The sequence below is a fragment of the Gekko japonicus genome, unplaced genomic scaffold, assembly GCF_001447785.1.
Source record: "Gekko japonicus isolate JY-2015 unplaced genomic scaffold, Gekko_japonicus_V1.1 scaffold713, whole genome shotgun sequence".
Classification (NCBI taxonomy): domain Eukaryota; kingdom Metazoa; phylum Chordata; class Lepidosauria; order Squamata; family Gekkonidae; genus Gekko; species Gekko japonicus.
The window spans coordinates 458,098-476,940 of NW_015172026.1; the positions used below are offsets into that span (position 1 = coordinate 458,098).

General features: G+C 47.4%; 1 protein-coding gene across 1 annotated transcript in view; it reads right to left on the reverse strand.

The window, feature by feature from the left end:
- Positions 1 to 9,230, reverse strand: part of MARK2 (MAP/microtubule affinity-regulating kinase 2) — a 174,744-nt gene extending 165,514 nt beyond the window's left edge. The window contains exon 1 of the mRNA XM_015420556.1: positions 8,713 to 9,230. Coding sequence (XP_015276042.1) covers positions 8,713 to 8,757 — 45 coding nt within the window. The 5' untranslated portion in view covers positions 8,758 to 9,230. The remainder of the gene's footprint in view (positions 1 to 8,712) is intronic.
- Between the last annotated feature and the right edge of the window lie 9,613 nt (positions 9,231 to 18,843).

Here is an 18,843-nt window from a genome sequence, read left to right on the forward strand (position 1 = left end):
AACTGCTGCTGACCCGCGGGTCTAAGGGAACTCACCGGAGGAGAGGACAGCAGAGCTAGTGGGTGGAGGCTCATCGGGGTGGAATTCAGAGCCTGCCAGGCCTGTGCTCCGCAGCTGCCGTTTTTCAAGTAGTCACCCCTACCTATCCCTTACACCTTTCCCCTGTAATCTGGTGAAAACGTCACAAGGAGCTCACCAGCCTTTCGCAGAACCGGAATAGCTGCACCTTGCCCAGCCCCACCCTTCGACTCTCTCCTGGAGAACCAGAGCCTTTCCCCTTCGTTGGAAAAAGAAAAAATGAAACAGTCAAGTAATGCCCAGGGTAAGGAAGATCTGCCCTCAACTACAATGTAGTCTACTTGGAACACACGTTTGCAAAGAATCAGCAACGATTCCAAGGCAAAAGCCCACTCCTCCTGTCTGGAGCCCCAAAACGGATTTGTTTTCTTTCATCAGTTATTTCATGAAAAATTTCTTTCATCAATGTGGTTATTAGTAACGTGCCTCCATTCGAGAAAGTTGCTCAGAGGGAAGTTCAGATCAAAAGTTTAAGCAGCAAAGGTCCATACAGATGGCCTATAAATAGCAGCAGTCCAAGAATGAATAAACTATTTTGTTACCGAGAAATATTCCAGATTTTTTTTAAAAAAACCTCTCAGTGAACAAAAATGTCTTGACTAAAACAGAGACAGACTCGAGAAGCAAAGAGACCCCAGAAGGCTTCCCAAGAGAAACAGCTATTTATATCCCACTTTTCGACCTACTGAGCAGGGCCACCACAGACAACACCCCCTCACCCCCAAGAAAGATTCTTCCTGGGCCACCACCCAATAACACATTTAAAGAAACACCAAGTTAGGAAAGAAAAGGAGGAATGGGGGGGGGGGCGGAAATATCAAGAGAGGCACATGTATACACTGGGGAAAGGGGGGGGAGGAACCCATTAATGCTCAAGAGGGGGGAAAAGCCTCTCCAGGAATCCAGACTCTCTCACTTTAATTTTGCTTAACTAGGAAATATCCCAGGTGCCCTCTTGATGATGCAGGAGGCAGCTTCCTATCGCTTCAAGTCCAAAGAAGGATTAAAGGGAACAATTTTGGATTCTGAAAGAGAATTCCTAAAGAGCCCTGACCTGGATCTTGCCAGATCTTGGAAACTGCACAGGATCATCCCTGGTTAGTACCTGGATGGGAGACCACCAAGAAAGACCAGAGTCGTGACACAGAGGCAGGCCATGTCAAACCACCTCTGAGCATCTCTTGCCTTGGAAATCCTACAGGGTTGCCATAAGGCAGCTGTGACGTGGCAGCCACAAAAGAAAAACAGAGAATTCCAGATGTCTCTGAATCTATCTGCTGGGACATCCTGGCAGTTGATCCCTTGCTGTCACAGGAGGTCAAATTGAGGCAGGTGGACTGCCTGGCTTCTCAGGCCCCCAAAGCAATCTGGGCCATGGTAGTTTTGCATCTCTCTGGCTCTCCCCACCCCCACCCCCGCAACTCACAAATCAGATCACACATCAAAATTCCAAACAAGATGAAAAGGAACCCAAAAGCCACCACCCAGCAGCAGTTACGCAATGCAGATCAATCAAAACCATCAGATCACAAAAAGAGCTTCAGTACCCATCACTGCCATTTACAACCAACCAATGACTGATCATTTGTTTGAACAAAGTTTGAGTCCAGTGGCACCTTTAAGACCAACCAGCTTTTATTCAGAGTGTAAGCTTTCATTTGCAAAGCACACTACTTCAGACAAATGGGATAAAAACTTCTCAAGGGTTACTTACAGGGAAAAAAGAGGTTTGGGGAGGGACAGCCATTAAAAAGGAAGGGCCACTCAGAGCCAAGATGCATATGCAGAGCTGAAATTGGACCACATGGCCTGGACCAATGGTTAGCAGCAAATTAGCACGTAAATGCAAAAGTTAACAAAAAGATGTGAGAATGAAGCTAGATTCCAGCAGTACCCCCAGTATTTACATGCTAATTTGCTGCTACCCATTGATCTTACTGGCCACCTGATCCAATTTCAGCTCTGCATAGGCATCTGGACTCTGAATGGCCCCTCCTAACGCCTGCCCCCCCTTTCCTGTAAGTTACCCTCGAGGAGATGCTGTTCCATCTGTCAGAAGAAGTGTGCCTTGCACATGAAAGCTCATACCTTGAATAAACCTTTGTTGGCCTTAAAGGTGCCACTGGACTCAAACTCTGTTCTGCTGCTTCAGACCAACACGGCTACCCCACCTGAATTTTTGATCATTTGTTTGCAGTTTCTAAACAAATTATCAACCTAACACACGGCTCAGCTGTTAGCAGGGTTTATCCCCTTTGTTAACCCAACAGATTATTATGGCTTTATATATTTAGGAAGCTTGCATGCCACCCTTCCTGACCTGTTCAAGGCAGCTCATAACTACACCTCCCTGAAGTTTCAATGAGAACTGATGATTAGCCCAAGGTTACACCACGGCTAAGCAAGAGTGGAACCAAGGCCCCTTCTGTCTTAATCCAACACACAACCACTGACTACACCAAAGCGGTTAAGTGAAAAGCTCTCAGAGAGAGACTAGGTTTTGAGGAGGGATCTGAACAGAGAGAGAGAATGAGGCGGTATCATGTAGGGAATCAAGAAGCGACTCCCAGGCAGCAAGTGACAATGGCCTCTTGTTCACTTGTTGGAGACTAACTCAACGTAAACAAGATGACAAAAATGCAAACTTAGGAAGTCATGTTCAAGAGGAGAAAACGGAGAACTGAGGGAAGAGCCTGAACTGAAGGTATTTCTTAAAGGGAGCAGCTTGAACTAACTACAGCTGACTTCCCAGTGCAGAATGACAAACACTCCATCAAGGCAAAGGACTGTGGGGGGGCCAAAGAAAGAAGTGATCCGGCCTCCATACAAATCTAAAAACCCAGTGGAAAATTTAAAAAGGGGACAGCAAGCAAACAGCAGGATACAAAAGGATCTAAGGAAACCCACATTTTGAGAACAGGGAGGCAAGCTGTACTTTGTAGGTAGCCTCACAGAAAACTTTGGAATGGGCAACTGGACTGAACAAAGGCAAGGTGTAATCCACACACACACACACACAAAGAAAAAAAAAACCCAAGGTGATTACGAACCTGTGACGACTAAACAACTGTCCCAGACATTTTTGGTGCCGATATCAGAAAATCCAGTGGAGGAAAGTGCCATCAAGTCACAGCCGACTTCTGGCAACCCCACAGGGTTTTCAATGCAAGAGACAAACAAAGGTTTGCCCTTGCCTGCCTCTGCATAGCAACCCTGGACCTCCTTGGTCTCCCATCCAAGTACTAACCAGGGTCACCCTGCTTAGCTTCCAAAATCAGTTCCTGTTCACTTCAAAGAGGCCTGAGCTGGAAAACGTCTGAGTAGATCATGTCTCCATTAGGAATGTGCATTTGGATATATGCAGTCCAAATACCTCATCGGTATTTTCCAGATATATTCCAGTCTCCAGATGGTATCCAGAATTTTCCAGGATACCAGGAAATGGATCCTGAGAAATCCTGGAAATATTCTAGATTAGTCATGAATATCAGGAATCTGTATTTGAATACCCCCAGGACATCCCCCCCCCCCAATCTGTGCTCTCCTGGGCTTGGTATCATCTTGCAGTGTTGGTTTCACTTTTAGTTTGTCCTTTTAAATTGGTTTTGTTAGTCTGGCAACACTGCATTCTTTGCAGGAGTTGGGTTTTGTCAGGAGATTCTCTGGTTTGACATTACCTTTGATTCTCAGGTTGTCCACTGGCCCAGATTCTCTAGTTTTATGTTTGTTAGGCTTGCAACAGTGCTCTTAATCAGGCTGTCTTGAACTAATCTCTAGTTTGACATTGGGTTGGATTTTCAGGTTGTACATTTGTTGTGTTAGGCTTGTCACATTGTCCCACAGTTCTGCCACGATTCCCTGGCACTGCATTGATTCTTTGGGCTTGCTGGCTCTGTTTGCTTTGAGACGCTTTTGGCCAAGGGTTGCTTTGCTGACTCTTGTGTCTGGCTATTCTTTGCCCTGGAAAAAGCATGGAATTCCCTACCCACAGCAAGCAATGGAGGATGACTGGAGGCACCTTGTTCAGGGGCCAACAGAACTGGATCTCTTGGTCCAATTCACTTGAAATTCAGGGGTTATTTAAAAGATAGGTAGGAGACAAAGAAGAGATTGTATATATACCCCTTCATTACCCAGAGGAGTCTCGGATCAGCTAACAATCCCTTTTCCTTCCTCTCCCCACAACAGACACCCTTTGAGGTAGGTGGGGCTGAGAAAGCTCTCCCGAGAACTGCCCTTGAGAGAGCAGCTCTGCAAGACTGACTCAAGGTCACACCAGCAGCTGCATGTGGAAGAGTGGGGAATCAAACTTGGTTCTCCCAGATTAGAGTCCGCGCTCCTAACCACTACACCAAACTGGCTCCGCTACAGTTTTGGCACAATTTGGTCACAAACCAGCCCCTCCAGACCTCTGAAAGACTGCCCATAGGGAATAATGGAGATGAATAATATCGGCACCCTGAGGGGAAAAAAACCAAATCCAAATATCAAACAAGTAATCTGGATCCAAAAGGTGCTTAAAAAAATAATAATTAAGTTTCACTTCCCTACTCTCCATCTCTCACGCTGCTGCCCATAATGGTGCCCCAAATCCACTGCCTCAAGCAGCTGCTTCGTTATGCTGTGTGGAAGAGCTGCTTCTGGGGTCCCCCCCCCAGACCTGGGCTCTTTTATAGCATTTTTCTAAGTACAATGGCAATTTTTAGCATCCATCTACACAGCCCACCTTACCCTCGATGTATTCCTTCCCCCTTCAGCATGAGGCTACATCACCCCCACCAACGCAGTTAAGAGACTGAGGAAGCCGTGAGGAATAGCCCACAAGAACAGCAAGTTAGCGAGAAAAATAGGGGCATGCACGAATGAATGAGTTGGAAATGGTGGGAAGCAGGTTTTTTTCTCCTTCTCCTTCTCCGCACTGAGCCAGCGCTTGTTCCGTGGGCAGTCACGCAAACGTCAGTAGGACGAAGGCAGGCAAGTCTACAGAAGACCTTTCCTGGGGCAGAGTACAGAGGAAGCTGCAACAGGCAAAGGGATCTCTCCTCATGGCTATCTAGGAGAAGCTTGCTCCACACCAAACCAGCTGACAAGTGGAAAGCCAGCGCCTATAAAGGGTTAATTGTGGGACAAATCTTTCCTGCTCAGTCCTATGGGAAGATTTATTTTTAAAGAACTATATCTGGCTCCAGTAGAATGCGCCAAGTGGCATGCACCATTCCATGTGTAAAATAAGATTTAAAATCCACGGGAAGAACAACACGAGACAGCAAGTGTCTCAAACCCACAAAAGCCATAAAGCAGAAGCATATAGCAAGGGCCATCTAATTCAGGCACAAGGGAGCACTCCTGACCTGGATGGCCCAGGCGAGCCCGAACTCGTCAGATCTCGGAAGCTACATGGGGTTGGTCCTGGCTAGTACTTGGATAGGAAACCACCAAGGAAGGCAGAGGCAGGCAATGGCAAGCTGCCTCTGCGCAACTCTTGCCATGAAAACCCTACTGGCAACACCATATACTGGCTGTGACTTGACGGCACTTTTTGCCACCATCAGTACAGGCACAAGGTAATCTGGACAATGGTGAGCCAGATGGAAATAATTAAAACCCACCCACCCACCCTGATGACACCATCACCAAAAAAATCATCATTTCTCAGTTACCAGCTTAACCTCAAAATGCTGACGGGTCAAACCAGAGAACAGAGCTACAAATAAGAAAAGCACTCCTGGAGCAGACCAGTGGCCCATCTAGGCCACCATCCTGTTTCACACCGTGGCCCACCAATTGCCCTGGAAGACCAACACGGAGGGCACAGAGAACAAGCTACACAGGAGACAGTATATATAAAGTCTCCTACAGGATCTGTAAACTCAGAAGTCTCTGCCGCCATTGTTTGTTTTACGTGCTCGGCAAACTTTGGTTTTCCCAAGGGATGAATCTGTACAAGGAAGCAAATACACAGAGCCAGTCTGTACGCTGTGCCACTGCCATCATGGCAGGCTAGGGTCAGAAACATTTCTAAGTGTTCACCAGCATCACATTTTAAGGCCTAATCCAAGATTTTTCTATCCCTGATCTTCGAAGTTCTGCATGGAAGCAGCAGCATCGGACCTGGTGTTGTCTCTTTTGATTGGCAACATCTCAGTGGTTAGGAAGAGACAGGTGTTTCCCAACATCTGTACCCAAGATTCATTTTGGAGGTGCTGGGGATGGAAACTGGGACCTCCTACCCGTGAAGCAAGAGCTAGGGAGCCTCACAGCTCCTCCCTGTGAACTCTCTGCCGAACTGCCCATCCGTTATGGAAAAGAAGAGGTGTCTAATTTCCTAGTGGGGACTGGTGTGTCCATGAGTAATCAAAACCATCAGATTAAACATCCTGTGAGAACCCGAGACATGGCTAGCAGCACAAGCTGGAGAATCCCAGTTCCCGCCACACCTCAACTACAGTAGGTGGCCTTAGGCAAACCTCAGCCTCCACCCTTCAACCTCAGTATGGAATTAAGGATACTGTCCTGTAATAAATTGCCAGATTACCGAAATAAACTACCTGGAGTGGCTTGAATGCTTGAAGTGTGCTACCTACAAGCTGAGTACCGTGTTCACTGCAAACCACTCGAGAACCCACGAGTCACCATACAAGGTACTTCCTTACAGCATCACTACCCGGGAAGGAAGTACCTGAAGAGGTACTTCCACTTCTAAGATACAGCCCTTTAAGGGACGAGTCATAAGAAGGGAGGCATCAGCAATGCACAGGAATACCTCCTTCGGAATGATGAAGTCATGGTCAGAGTGTCATCTGGGTTACATCAATCCACACCCACCCAAGTACGCGTAGCTCATCTGTTTGCATGCAAACTTCTACCTACTTCACCGGCAATCGACTCTTCTCAGACTGAATTTTAAACCAAACGGAAGCACAAAGACAGGAGCAGTTCCCCATCCCACTCGCAGAGCAATCTGGAAAAGGTCAGTAGGAGAGAAAAAGGGATAACCATGTGGGTCTCCCTAAGCATCTCCCGCTTCACACAGGTAGGTCCCCGATCTACTTCAGAGCACCACCGGCCAGCGCAGGAAACCCAAGCAGGGAGCTGTCTCAGCAACACAGTCCTCTGGAAATGGCTCTTCCCTCACACACATGCTCCAGCCCTAGATTCTGCTTCCTTCCTTTATGCTGTTCTTCAGTTGTCAAGCAAGTGAGTCACCCTCCCCACCCGTATATGACTGTAAGGGGGAAATGGGGGGGGAACCCCCACAATGTAGACCTCCACTCAGCGGCTACCCCCATTCTCTGCAACTTTCCAGAGTATTCTTTTTTTCAGGGAGGGGGCAGAGAAAGTACCAGCACCGGTTCATTCAACTGCAGCTTTGCTGGATTCAACAGCCCCTGTCCTTCAACCCGTGTCCAATCGGTGGCTTCTCAAGTCATTCTGCAAGCCAACACCTGTGCCATAGACAGGTAGAAGTGCAGCGGGACAGCACTCCTTTCCTCCCTCCCCCTCCAGCTGTTAGCCTGTTACCTGGACAGTGTTTGCCACTAAGGCGACGACGGAAAGAAGCCCACACATCCCTCATTTGAAGGGAGAGCTGAGCCAAAAGGATTGTGGACTCCTTGTGAACCCCAGTCCTCGTCCCCAGTACGCAGGTGAGTTTGCCACTTTTCTGTCTCCCTGGCCCTACCTGTTTGGACAACAGCGCAAAATATGCAGAAATTTCACACTGGAAGCTTCTTCTCCTGGCATGAAGCAGATGGGATGGGAACAGACGCCGGCTCCATTTCTACACATCCAGAGGGCTTTTGAAAGAAAGCAGCAAGAGCCTTTTTAAAATGGTAGCAACCTCATATGATCTGCACCTTCGAGACAGTTCCTGTACTGTTCCAAGTGTCATGGAAGGGGGAACACAGCCAGGTTCAACTTCCTTCTGCTTCTATAGCACTAGGACGGGAAAAGCTTAGAGTTGCCCCATTTACCACTCTGGACACAAACCTATAAGACCATATCTAGACCAGACCAAAGGTTCATCGCATGCAGCATCCTGTTTCCACAGCAACCAGCCAGATGCCCCTGGGAAGCCCATGAAAGTGGCAGCCCCCTCCAGTTTTTTTTCCAACCTCTAGCAGCTGGTATCCAGAGACACGCTGCATCTCAACCTGGAGGCTCCCTTTCATTATGACAGCTAATAGCTACTGATAAACCCCCCCCCCAAAGCATATATCTATTACATTTTAAAAGCTATACATGCTAGTGGCCACCACAGAATCTTTTTTAAAAAAACAGCATCCTGATTACACACACACACACTGATGTAGCAAGTGAAGCTTCTCACTTGACCTGGACAATTTCACCCTCTGCATTCTGGCATCTGAACCGGGGTGAAGGTATCAAAACGCACAGGAGCAATACCAGCAAGAAGACGATGACAACCCCAAGCTTTCCCCCACGCCAGCGCTGTAAGATTGGAGGGATAGGGAGAAGAAGAGGAATCACATCTGCTTAGGTTTTCCTTTCTGTGCAGTTCTTTAAAACACGAGAAAGCCTTACCTTCGCCACTGGGAATCCCAAGTAAGGCACATGGGGTGGAGGGAGCCCCACGCTTGCCCATATCACCCCCCACAAAATCCACACCATTACCTGCTCAACGACGGTGGCCAGGGTGCTCCGGCCGCTGTTCGACATGGCTCCCGTTGGCAGGGCCTGAGGGGGTCTCCCCCCAGCTGCTCAGTTCCTTCTCCTTCCTATCCCCTGACCCAGCTGGAAGGGGGTCGGGTTCCTCTTTCTCCTCCTCACGGTGACGGGGGCGGCCAAGCCACCAGCATGGGGGAAAATAGGGCTCAGTAGACGACCGGGAAGCACCAGCACCGACTACACATGGGGAGGTCGTCGCCGAGCCGGGTCTCGGTGAAGGCTGCCCGGCTTGATGGATCACGCGAGACCGGGGATGAGGAGCTAGGACGAGGCCGCACCGGTCGAAAATCCCGAACTGGGGAAAACCCGAGCACTGAAGCGAGTGTAGGCTTAGATAGAGGCCCCCAAGTCCCACCGCGCCGCCACGGCCGGGCTCGGACACCGTCTTCCCGTCCCCGCCGGTGCCCGAGCTCCGCTCGCTCCCCCTTGGCTTCACTCAGCGGCGGCTCCCAACATGGCCGCCTCTGCCGGGCTTCGGGAACTTCCGCGGGAACTTCCGGAAACACCCGAAAGTGGCCTCCGCGGCAACAGCTGCTTCGCGTGCCTCGTTGCGGTCATTCAACCTCTTCGGCGGAAACACCCGAAACACAAGCCGACTTTCTTCCCACGGTGTACGGAAAGACCCGAACTTCCTAGAGGAGATGGGATTGGTCAAACAAGAAGGGGGGGAGGAGCGTTTTGAAGAAAAGGGGGCGTGGCTAGTTCTCACTCGCTCGCTCTCCTTTTGAGAATGTCCCTGTAGGGAGGAGAGGGGGGGGGGAAGCAGCAACATCCGGAACTGGGAAGTTCGGAAACAACCGAATGGACTTCGGCTAAGAAGCTACGGAAACAGCCGAATTCGTTTTCTCACCTGGCTGTGCATCCTTGGGACGAGGGAGTCCTTTGATGAGCGGGATTTTAGGGCAGATCGGGATCTGCCACCTGTTGAAAGTGCTGTAAAGTTGCGGGCTACTGATGGCGACTCTGTAGGTTTTCCAAGGCAAGAGGTGAACAGAGGTGGCTTGCTGTTGCTTACCTCTGCGTAGCAACCCGGGGCTTCCTGAGAGGTCTCCCATTCAAACACTAATCAGGGCCGACCTTGTTCAGCTTCTGAGATCTGACGCGATCAGGCGAACCTGGACCATCCAGGTCAGGGCTACCTAGGGTTGCCAGGTCTGGGTTGGAAAATACCTGGAGACTTTGGGGGTGGATCCGGGAGAGGGTGGGGTTTGGGAAGGGGCGGGGCCTCAGCAAGGTACAATGCCATAGAGCCCACCATTCAAAGCAGCCATTTTCTCCAGGGGAGCTGATCTCTGTCAGCTGGGGATCAGTTGCAAAAGCAGTAGATCTCCAGGCCCCACCTGGAGGCTGGCAACCCTAGGGCTACCTGGACAGAATGGCGAATTCCAGGAGAATAGCTGCATTGGTCTGTAGTTGCATCATCAACAGCACAGCTTCGTTTAGTTAACGGACAGCATGGCTTGGACTACACACATCCAATTGACACAGCAATGTTCTCCTTATTCCAGTTGACACTGGAATACGTTTCGTTAGTCAGCCTTTAAGGTGCCATTGAATCCCTGTTGTTATTTTCCTTCTTGTTATCATGAATAACACTGCTGCTGGCATTGGCTGCTGGTCTCATCCTGCATCAGTGTTTTGCATGCATGTCTCATAGGCTAGACTTTTTGCATTTTGTAGCCTTTCAGACCAACTGCTGACTGCTTTTTCCTGAATGTCAATTTTTAAATGAGGTAAGCTCGATCTTATCTCAGAAGCTAAGCAGGGTCAGCCCTGGTTAGTACTTGGATGGGAGACCACCAAGGAAGTCCTGGGTTGCAATCCAAAGGCGCAGGCAGTGGCAAACCACCTCGGAACATCTCTTGCCTTGGAAACCGTACGGGGTCACCGTAAGCCAGCTGTGACTCAACAGCAAAAAAACAAAAATTGAAACCAATGCAGTAATGCTGCATAGGAAACCACTCTAAGAACTGAGAACTTAACATTTTAAAAGTGCAATGAGACCCCACACATGCACACCCCCAATTATAATTACTAGTCAGGCTAAGTCCACCCTTTAAAATAACGAGGTAGGCCTGAATTCCACCCTCAAATATAATATGGTGGATTGAGTCCAGCAGAGCATTCCTGTGCACAGAAAGATCTCTGCCCACAGAATGTGATTTTTTTTCCACTTCAGTTATATGTGAACATATATAATCTGCTCTGGAAGGGAATTCTGGCCTTCTTGTATCTATGCCAGTGGTCATTTCCTGCAGGAGCGCACAGGAGCGGAGCTCCGGCAGTAAAGAGCCCAGGGGGCGGGCACATGCAACAAGCCCCGCCCCCTGCTCCCACCCGCCCTCAGTCAGAGCAAGAAGCAACCAGGTAAGCTGCAGAGCCCCCCCCCGGCCCCCTGGTCCCCCGGCCCAAAACAGTCCAGTGGCACCTTTAAGACCAAGTTTTATTCAGGTACAAGCTCTCCCTCCTCCGCGAGGACAGATCTGCACGTCTCCCCCCCAATAGCTAGCAATCCAGAACAGTCCAGTGGAGCCTCAGCAGTGGGTGTTGCCTTCTGACACACTTCCGGTGATGTCAGGGGTGTGTGGCATATGCAAATAAGTTATGCAGATGAGTTATGCTAATGAACTCCTGCACCTCTTTTTCTACAAAATGACCCCTGACTATGCCACAGTCAGTTTGCTGACCCTTTAGGGGCCACCCTTATCAGAAAATTATATCTTATCACACTTATCAGAGAGGGGATCTGAAGCTGGGTCTCCTAGATCCTAGCTGGACACTCTGAGCAAAGCATTTGGACTTTACATAGTAACATCACAAAATGGACTGCTTGCATTTCACTGCCACAGTGGTGGAGAATTGTATGTGCCCAGAGAATGGGGGTGCCTGACCTGGCTGGCCCAGGCTAGCCTGATTTCATCAGATGTTTGAAGCTAAGCAGGGTCAGGCCTGGTCAGTATTTGGATGGGAGACCACCAAGCAAGTCCAGGGTTGCTACACAGAGGCAGGCAACTGCAAATCACCTGTGACCAACTGTCTCTTGACTTGAAATCCCTACAGCCTCACCGTAAGTTGGCTGTGACTTGATGGCAAAAAAGAGAGAGAGAGAGAGAGAGTCCGGGAAATGTGAATTTATTTATTTATTTGTTTATTTATTGGATTTCTACCCCACCCTCCCAGCCAAAGCCACTCCTCCATTTGCACCTGCTGGATGACCTTGGGCAAGCCATAGTTCTGTCAGAGCTGTCCTTGAGAGGACAGTTCTTGAAAGATCTCTTAGCCCCACCTACCACACAGGGTGTCTGTTGTCGGGAGGGGAAGGCAAAGGGATTTTAAGCCACTCTGAGTGAAGGCCGGGGTATAAATCCAATCTCCTCCTCCTCCTCCTCCTCCTCTTCTTCTTCTTCTTCTTGGCGGCGTACATAAAAACATGTAAATTACATAGAATATGTTACATTAAAACATGAATTACAATTAAAACAATTCAACCATAAAAGTGCTAGTGGTTGTTGTCATTGGTTTGGTGGTGGTGGCCATTATTCAGTGTTCTTAGCTCACAGTCAGCTCGCTGTATTCATTTTTAATTGTTCTTGCAGGATTGATGTCCTTTGGGCCATTGGTGAAAATTCCAGGAATCCAGGGCCCTCTCTCATTCCATTTTTAGTTGTTAGCTATTGATGATGGTGGCAGCCCCCGAAAGCCTGGTGGAAGAGCTCTGTTTTACAGGCCCTGTGGAACTGTAAAAGGATTTCATCCAGTTTAAGAATTGGGCAATTAACACACTCCTAAACAGAGTTACTTTTTTATTTCAGTGGGCTTAGAAGAGCGTAACTCTGTTTAGGATTGCATTGGCACACCTCCTGAGTGACAGATCAGGGACCCAATTGATTTGGGAGCGTGTGGAACATTCAGGGAAGAGTCACCCCAAAACAGAATTATATATAAGGATACCCCAGTTTTCTCCCCAACAGGAACCCAAAGCAGCTTGCAGTGGATCTGTTATCCTCTGTTGTTCTCACAACCCTGTGAGGTAGGTTAGGCTGAGAGACTGTGGCTGGCCCAAGGTCACCCACTGAACCCCCACGGCAGAGTGGGGATTCAAACCTGGGACTCCCAGATCTTAATCCAACACAATCTGTTATGCAATGCTGGATCTCCTGAATTAATGGACACACTAAACCAGAGGGAAGTGATATAAGTGAGGAAGCTGGGGGGGGGGGGGGAAATCCAGTAGCAAGTAGGCTATTCCCATCAGGTGAGATGACAAAGAAAAGAACCCTGGTCAGGAATTAGATAAGTGAATATTTCTTATATTGCATTGAATGGGATAAAGGAATTGGGAAAACCAGGATATTCAGAAAGCGTGGTTAACTGTAGTGGAAATAGGTTTTAAAAAAACCAAAAAAACTAGAATTTGGGACAGCCAATTATGTAAGTGGATCAGTGGAAATATTCTCAGTTTCAGTTCCAGGAAAGAAATTCTCCTGGTGCCCTGTGTTTATGGGCAATTGGTTCTTTCCTTCAATTATGCCTCCCTTTGTTTTTCCTCATTGATGGGTTTTATTGAACTGTTTTGCCAGCCTCCAGCTTGGATTGCAGTAGAATTAATGGAGAAAAATTAAAGGAGATAGTATCAGAATTCCTAGTAAAAATGTACACACGTTTTAAGCTGTCGGCAGCAAGAGGTCCATCGTAAATGGTTAATAACAATGTGATACCTTGGGGCTTTTTTGCCATTCCCTGCTATTGTTTGCATCTTGTTCATTTTGTAGAAAGTTGGGTTCTTAATGTTTAAAATTTATCCTTTCTAAAAATTATTTTCCCCAGGTCACCCTAGGGAGTTTTGTTGGCTGTGGACTGAATGGAATGCAATTCTGTTTTGTATTTGCCTACAGTGGATAAAGGGAGACACGGTGGCTCAGAGGTTAAGATGCTGAGCTGCAGACCGGAAGGTCTGTAGTTCGTTAGTTCCAAACCCGAGTGCTGCGTGACAGAGTGAGCTCCTGTCTCTGGCCCCAGCTCCTGCCAACCTAGCAGTTCAAAAGCAAGAAATTGCAAATAGATAAATAGGTACCACTTTGGTGGGAAGGTAACAGCATTTCATGCGCCTTGGCTCAGAGGTTAAGATGCTGAGCTGCAGACCGGAAGGTCTGTAGTTCGTTAGTTCCAGACCCGAGTGCTGCGTGACAGAGTGAGCTCCTGTCTCTGGCCCCAGCTCCTGCCAACCTAGCAGTTCAAATAAATAGGTACCGCTTTGGTGGGAAGGTAACAGCATTTCATGCGCCTTGGCGTTTAGTCATGCTGGCCACATGAACACGGAGAAGTCTTCGGACAGCACTGGCTCTTCGGCTTGGAAACGGAGATGAGCACGCCCCCTAGAGTCGGATTTGACTGACTTTTGAGCAAGGGAAACCTTTAACTTTTTACAGTGGATAAAATAAATTAGGATGTGGTTTAGATCAGGTTGATTCCTCAGGAAAACCGGTTGATTCCTTTTTGGTAGGGTTGCCACCCCCCAGGTGGGACCTGGAGATCTCCCGGAATCACAACTGATCTCCATGCGACAGGAATCAGTTCCCCTGGAGAAAATGGATGCTTTGGAGGGTGGACTCTCCTTCTTTCCTTTTCAGAGCTCCTATGATCAGAAGATCTTGAGCAATGACTAAAAGAATAATACGTTATTTACTAAAGGACAATATGTTAGACAGATATTTGGCGACCAGGTAGGTTGTGTTGGGCTCACTGTCTGGCATCAGAGAGGGAATATTATTTCCTTAAAGTTTATTAAATGAAGAGCTTGTTAAAAGCGGTGAGATCCAGTGGTTCCTAAAAGCGGGTAAAAAAATGAAAATGCCAATATTTTGTGAGACGGAGTGTCAACTTTACCCTGACCATGGAAGCAGGGACGATCGGAATATGGAATACAATGAAATCTGCCCTGTGATACTTTGGAGGGGACAGCGTTACAAGGAGCTAAAGCAAACGCCCTAACAAGGTGGGCGGCCATTAGGTGTCTCATGTATAATGGCAGAGTCCAAGGAAGTAAAACTGACTTGAGCAGACTCTGCAAGAGTGAATCACTGTACTGTTGTAATCCAGATCTGTAAGGCGATGCCGGAAACCGGAGGGTGGACTCTAAGACATCATACCATGTCAAGGCTCTACCCCAAATCTCCAGGAATTTCCCTACCCTGAGTTGGCAACCTTAGATTTTGGGGAAAGCAGCCTATCCACCTGTCTTAATTGTTATCTGGACTACTAATCCCTTTGGCATCATCTAGTGAGCCAAGAGGCTGTTTGCTTGGCTCAGAATAATGGTTAGAGAAATCACTCCGTGTCCATATTCTGAATTTTGACCACCCTCTGCTCTTCCTTGGTCCAAGGAGAACAAAAACAAGGGAATGTTTTTCCTACAGACCATCTGTCTGAAATCTGCAACCGGTCAGGATCTATTCATCATATTTTGATTCCATTCTTCTTCCCAAGAATTCAGGATAACATACACGCCTCTACCCTTTTTATCCTTCGAATAACCTGGGGAGGAAGGTTGGACTAAGACAGTTAGCTGCACCACAGTCAAGCAGCAAACTTCAAAGGTGAGCAAGAATTTGAACAAGGGTCTTCATAACCATAGATTTCATTGATTATGGGAAAGCTTTTGACTGTGTGGATCATGAAAAGCTATGGCTGGTTTTAGAATAAAAGGGTGTGCCACAACATCTGATTCTCCTGATGCACCACCTGTACTCCAGACAAGAGGCTACTGTTAGAACAGAATTTGAAGAAACAGAATGGTTTCCAATTGGCAAAGGTGTCGGACAACAATGTGTTTTATCTCTCTATCTCTTCAATCTAGATGCATATCATAAGGAAAGCTGGATTCGATTTAGATGAAGGTGGAGTGAACATTGGCAGAAGCAACATTAACAGTGAGATAGGCAGATGATGGCATTTTACTGGCACTGAGATGACTCCTGATTAAGGGTAAAAGGAAGAAGAGATTGGATTTATACCCTGCCCTTCACTCAGAGTGGCTTACTCAGAGTGCCTTAGAGTGGCCTTCACTCAGAGTGGCTTACAATCTCCTTTCCCTTCCCCTCCCCACAACAGACCCCCTATAATGTAGGTGGGGCTCAGAGAGTTCCGAGAGAACTGCTCTTTTCAAGAATAGCTCTTATCAGAACTACGGCTTGCCCAAGGTCATCCAGCAGCTGTAAGTGGAGGTGTGGGGAATCAAACCCGGTTCTCCCAGATTAGAGTCTGTGCACTTAACCACTACACCAAACTGGCTCTCACTACACCAAACTGGCTCTTTCAGAAGATGATACTTAACATTGATATGTTTAGACCATGGGTTGACCATTGGACGTTTCTAGCAAGATTAAACATGGCAGAAAGTGCCAAAGCAGAATTGCAGCAGAACATCAACAAAACAAAAGTAATGAATACTAGGGAATTATACAAATTTAAAGTTGATGATGAAGACATTGAAATAGTTCAAGATTTTTCTATTCCTTGGATCCATCATCAACCGAAAGGGAGACAGCGACCAAGAAATCAGAAGGAGATCGAGGCTGGAAAAGGCAGCCCTTGGAGGAGCTAGACAAGATCCTTAAGTGTAAGGATGTGTCACTGGTGACCAAGATCACGCCATAGTATTCCCCACTGCTATGTGTGGGTGTGAAAGTTGGACAATGACGAAAGCTGGTAGAAAGAAAGTAAATTCATTTGAAATGTGGTGTTGTGGGAGAGTTGTATATATATCGTGGACTGCCAACAAGACAAATCGGTGGGTTCTAGAACAAGCCTGAATTCTCCCTAGAAGCTAAAATGACGAAACGTTTATTCTGATGTTTATTTTGTTTTATTTTGTTTACTAGGAAAAAGGCCCGTTGTGAAAAGAGGCTCTGGGCAGGTGCCCCGGCCTTGAACACTCAGTGTCAATTTGCTGTGGCGACCTCAGCAGGGTATAATGACACTAAGTCCACCATTTTCTCCAGAGGAACTGATCTCTGCTGCCTAAAGAACAGTTGTAATTTTGAGTGATCTCCAGCCCTCACCTGGAGATTGGCAACGATGGTTCCCCAGAAGGGAATGGTTGGTTTGGAGGGTGGAGTCTATGGCTTTGTACCTGTCCGAGGTCCCACGCCTCCTGAAACCTGTTTAGAATGTTAGAGGCTAAAGCCAATCAAGTCACATATGCAAACGACCTCTGTGTTCCGAGGCAAAGGCCAATGAGGCTGCATATGCAAATAACCTCTGTGTTCTGACTGGCTGGGGGGGGGAGGGACAGCAAACTGTTTAGAATGTTCGAGGTGAGACTCAACCAATGCAGCCAGTGGATAGGGACAGATTCTGAGTGACACACCAGGGCGCCAACCAATTCCAGAGCGTGTGGAATGTTCTAGAGAAGTGCCACCACCATTCAGCTTTTATATATAAGGGAGATTTCTGTTTTTATTTTGTGTTTATTTTGATGGACTAGACCAATAGATGCAAACTATTGAGCAATATTAAGGTCCAAAGCCAAAGTGGGGTAGGGGCACTGGATTGTTTAAAATTTACAAAAACCTAATTATCTCTCTTTTATATTTTTATCCCATTCTTTCGACAAGGAGCTCGAGGTAACGTACATGGCTCTTTCACTCCTCTGTTTTCCATTACAACAACCCTGTGAAGCTGGTGATGCTGGGCACATGTGACTGGCTCAGGGTCACCTAGCGAGCTTCTATGCAGAGGGAGGATTCGAACCTGGGTCTCCCAGATCCTAGTCCGACATGCTAACCGCTACATCTCTTTGAAGGTAAGGAATGCATCTTTTAAAGAGAGTTTGTTTTAGAATAGAAAATGTTATGGTTAAATGAAAAATTGTAGCACCAAAACACGTGTGGAAACCCACAAACAATCCAAAATGCCAGAAAACAAGAATAGTTGAAGTATATAGGGAAAAACTACATTATTGTAAATGTATTTATTCAATTCATTTATACCACTCCTTTCTCACGAATGGGGAACTAACAGTGGCTTACATAATTCTCCTTTCCTTCATGTTATCCTCACAACAACCCTGTGAGGTAGGTCGGGCTGTTTAACCACTACACCACACTGGCTCCCCAATCGATGCAATAAATGCTACACTAAATAAATATCCCTTAATAAATATACAGTGAGTTCTAATCTTTCTTGCTTTTTTTAAGCAGCAGCTGCTAGTAGAATTCCCCTGATAAAAGGTTTACTTCTTTCCCAAATCGTAGCTGGAGACATTTCTTCAGTGTTATTTTTTTAAAAAACTCTTCGAAATCTTTTTCACACTTATTTACTACATCTTCTTGTAGTAAGAGTATCATCATGACTGTGTAGTATTTATTGGATCTGTGTGTGTGTGTATACACACACACACCCACACCCCTTGACTTTTCTTGAGGGCATTTTGATCAATAAAAAATTGTGGTATGAAGAAGAAAGAAGGTTTTCATACCCCACTTTTCTCTACCCTAAGGAGTCTCAAAGTGGCTCACAATAACATTCCCTTACTCTCCCCACCAGGCCTCTTGTGAGGCAGGTGGGGCTGAAAGAGTCCTGAGAGAAACTGGAACTGGCCCAAGGTCACCCAGCAGGCCTCATATGTCTCAAAGCAGCTTACAATCACCTTCCCTTCCTCTCCCCACAACAGGCACCTTATGAGGCAGGTGGGGCTGAGTTCTGAGAGAACTTGGACTGGCCCAAGGTCACCCAGCAGGCCTCATGTGTCTCAGAGTGGCTTATAATCCTCTCCCCACAACAGGTATCTTGTGAGGCAGGTGGGGCTGAGAGAGTTCTGAGAGAACTGGGACTGGTCCAAGGTCACCCAGCAGGCCTCATGTGGAGGAGGAGTGGGGAATCCAGTTCTCTGGATTAGAGTCCACTGCTCTTTACCACCACACCACCCTGTCTCTTGCCCTGCCCCTGCCCACACTGCCCCAAAGTGATCCTGTTTCATCTTCCCACTGGACCTGCAGTGTCCGTCCGCCCAGAATTCCCCCTGGGTTGGGGTGGATTTTTCAAGGTCCACATCACCTCTTTTCATAACACCTTGGA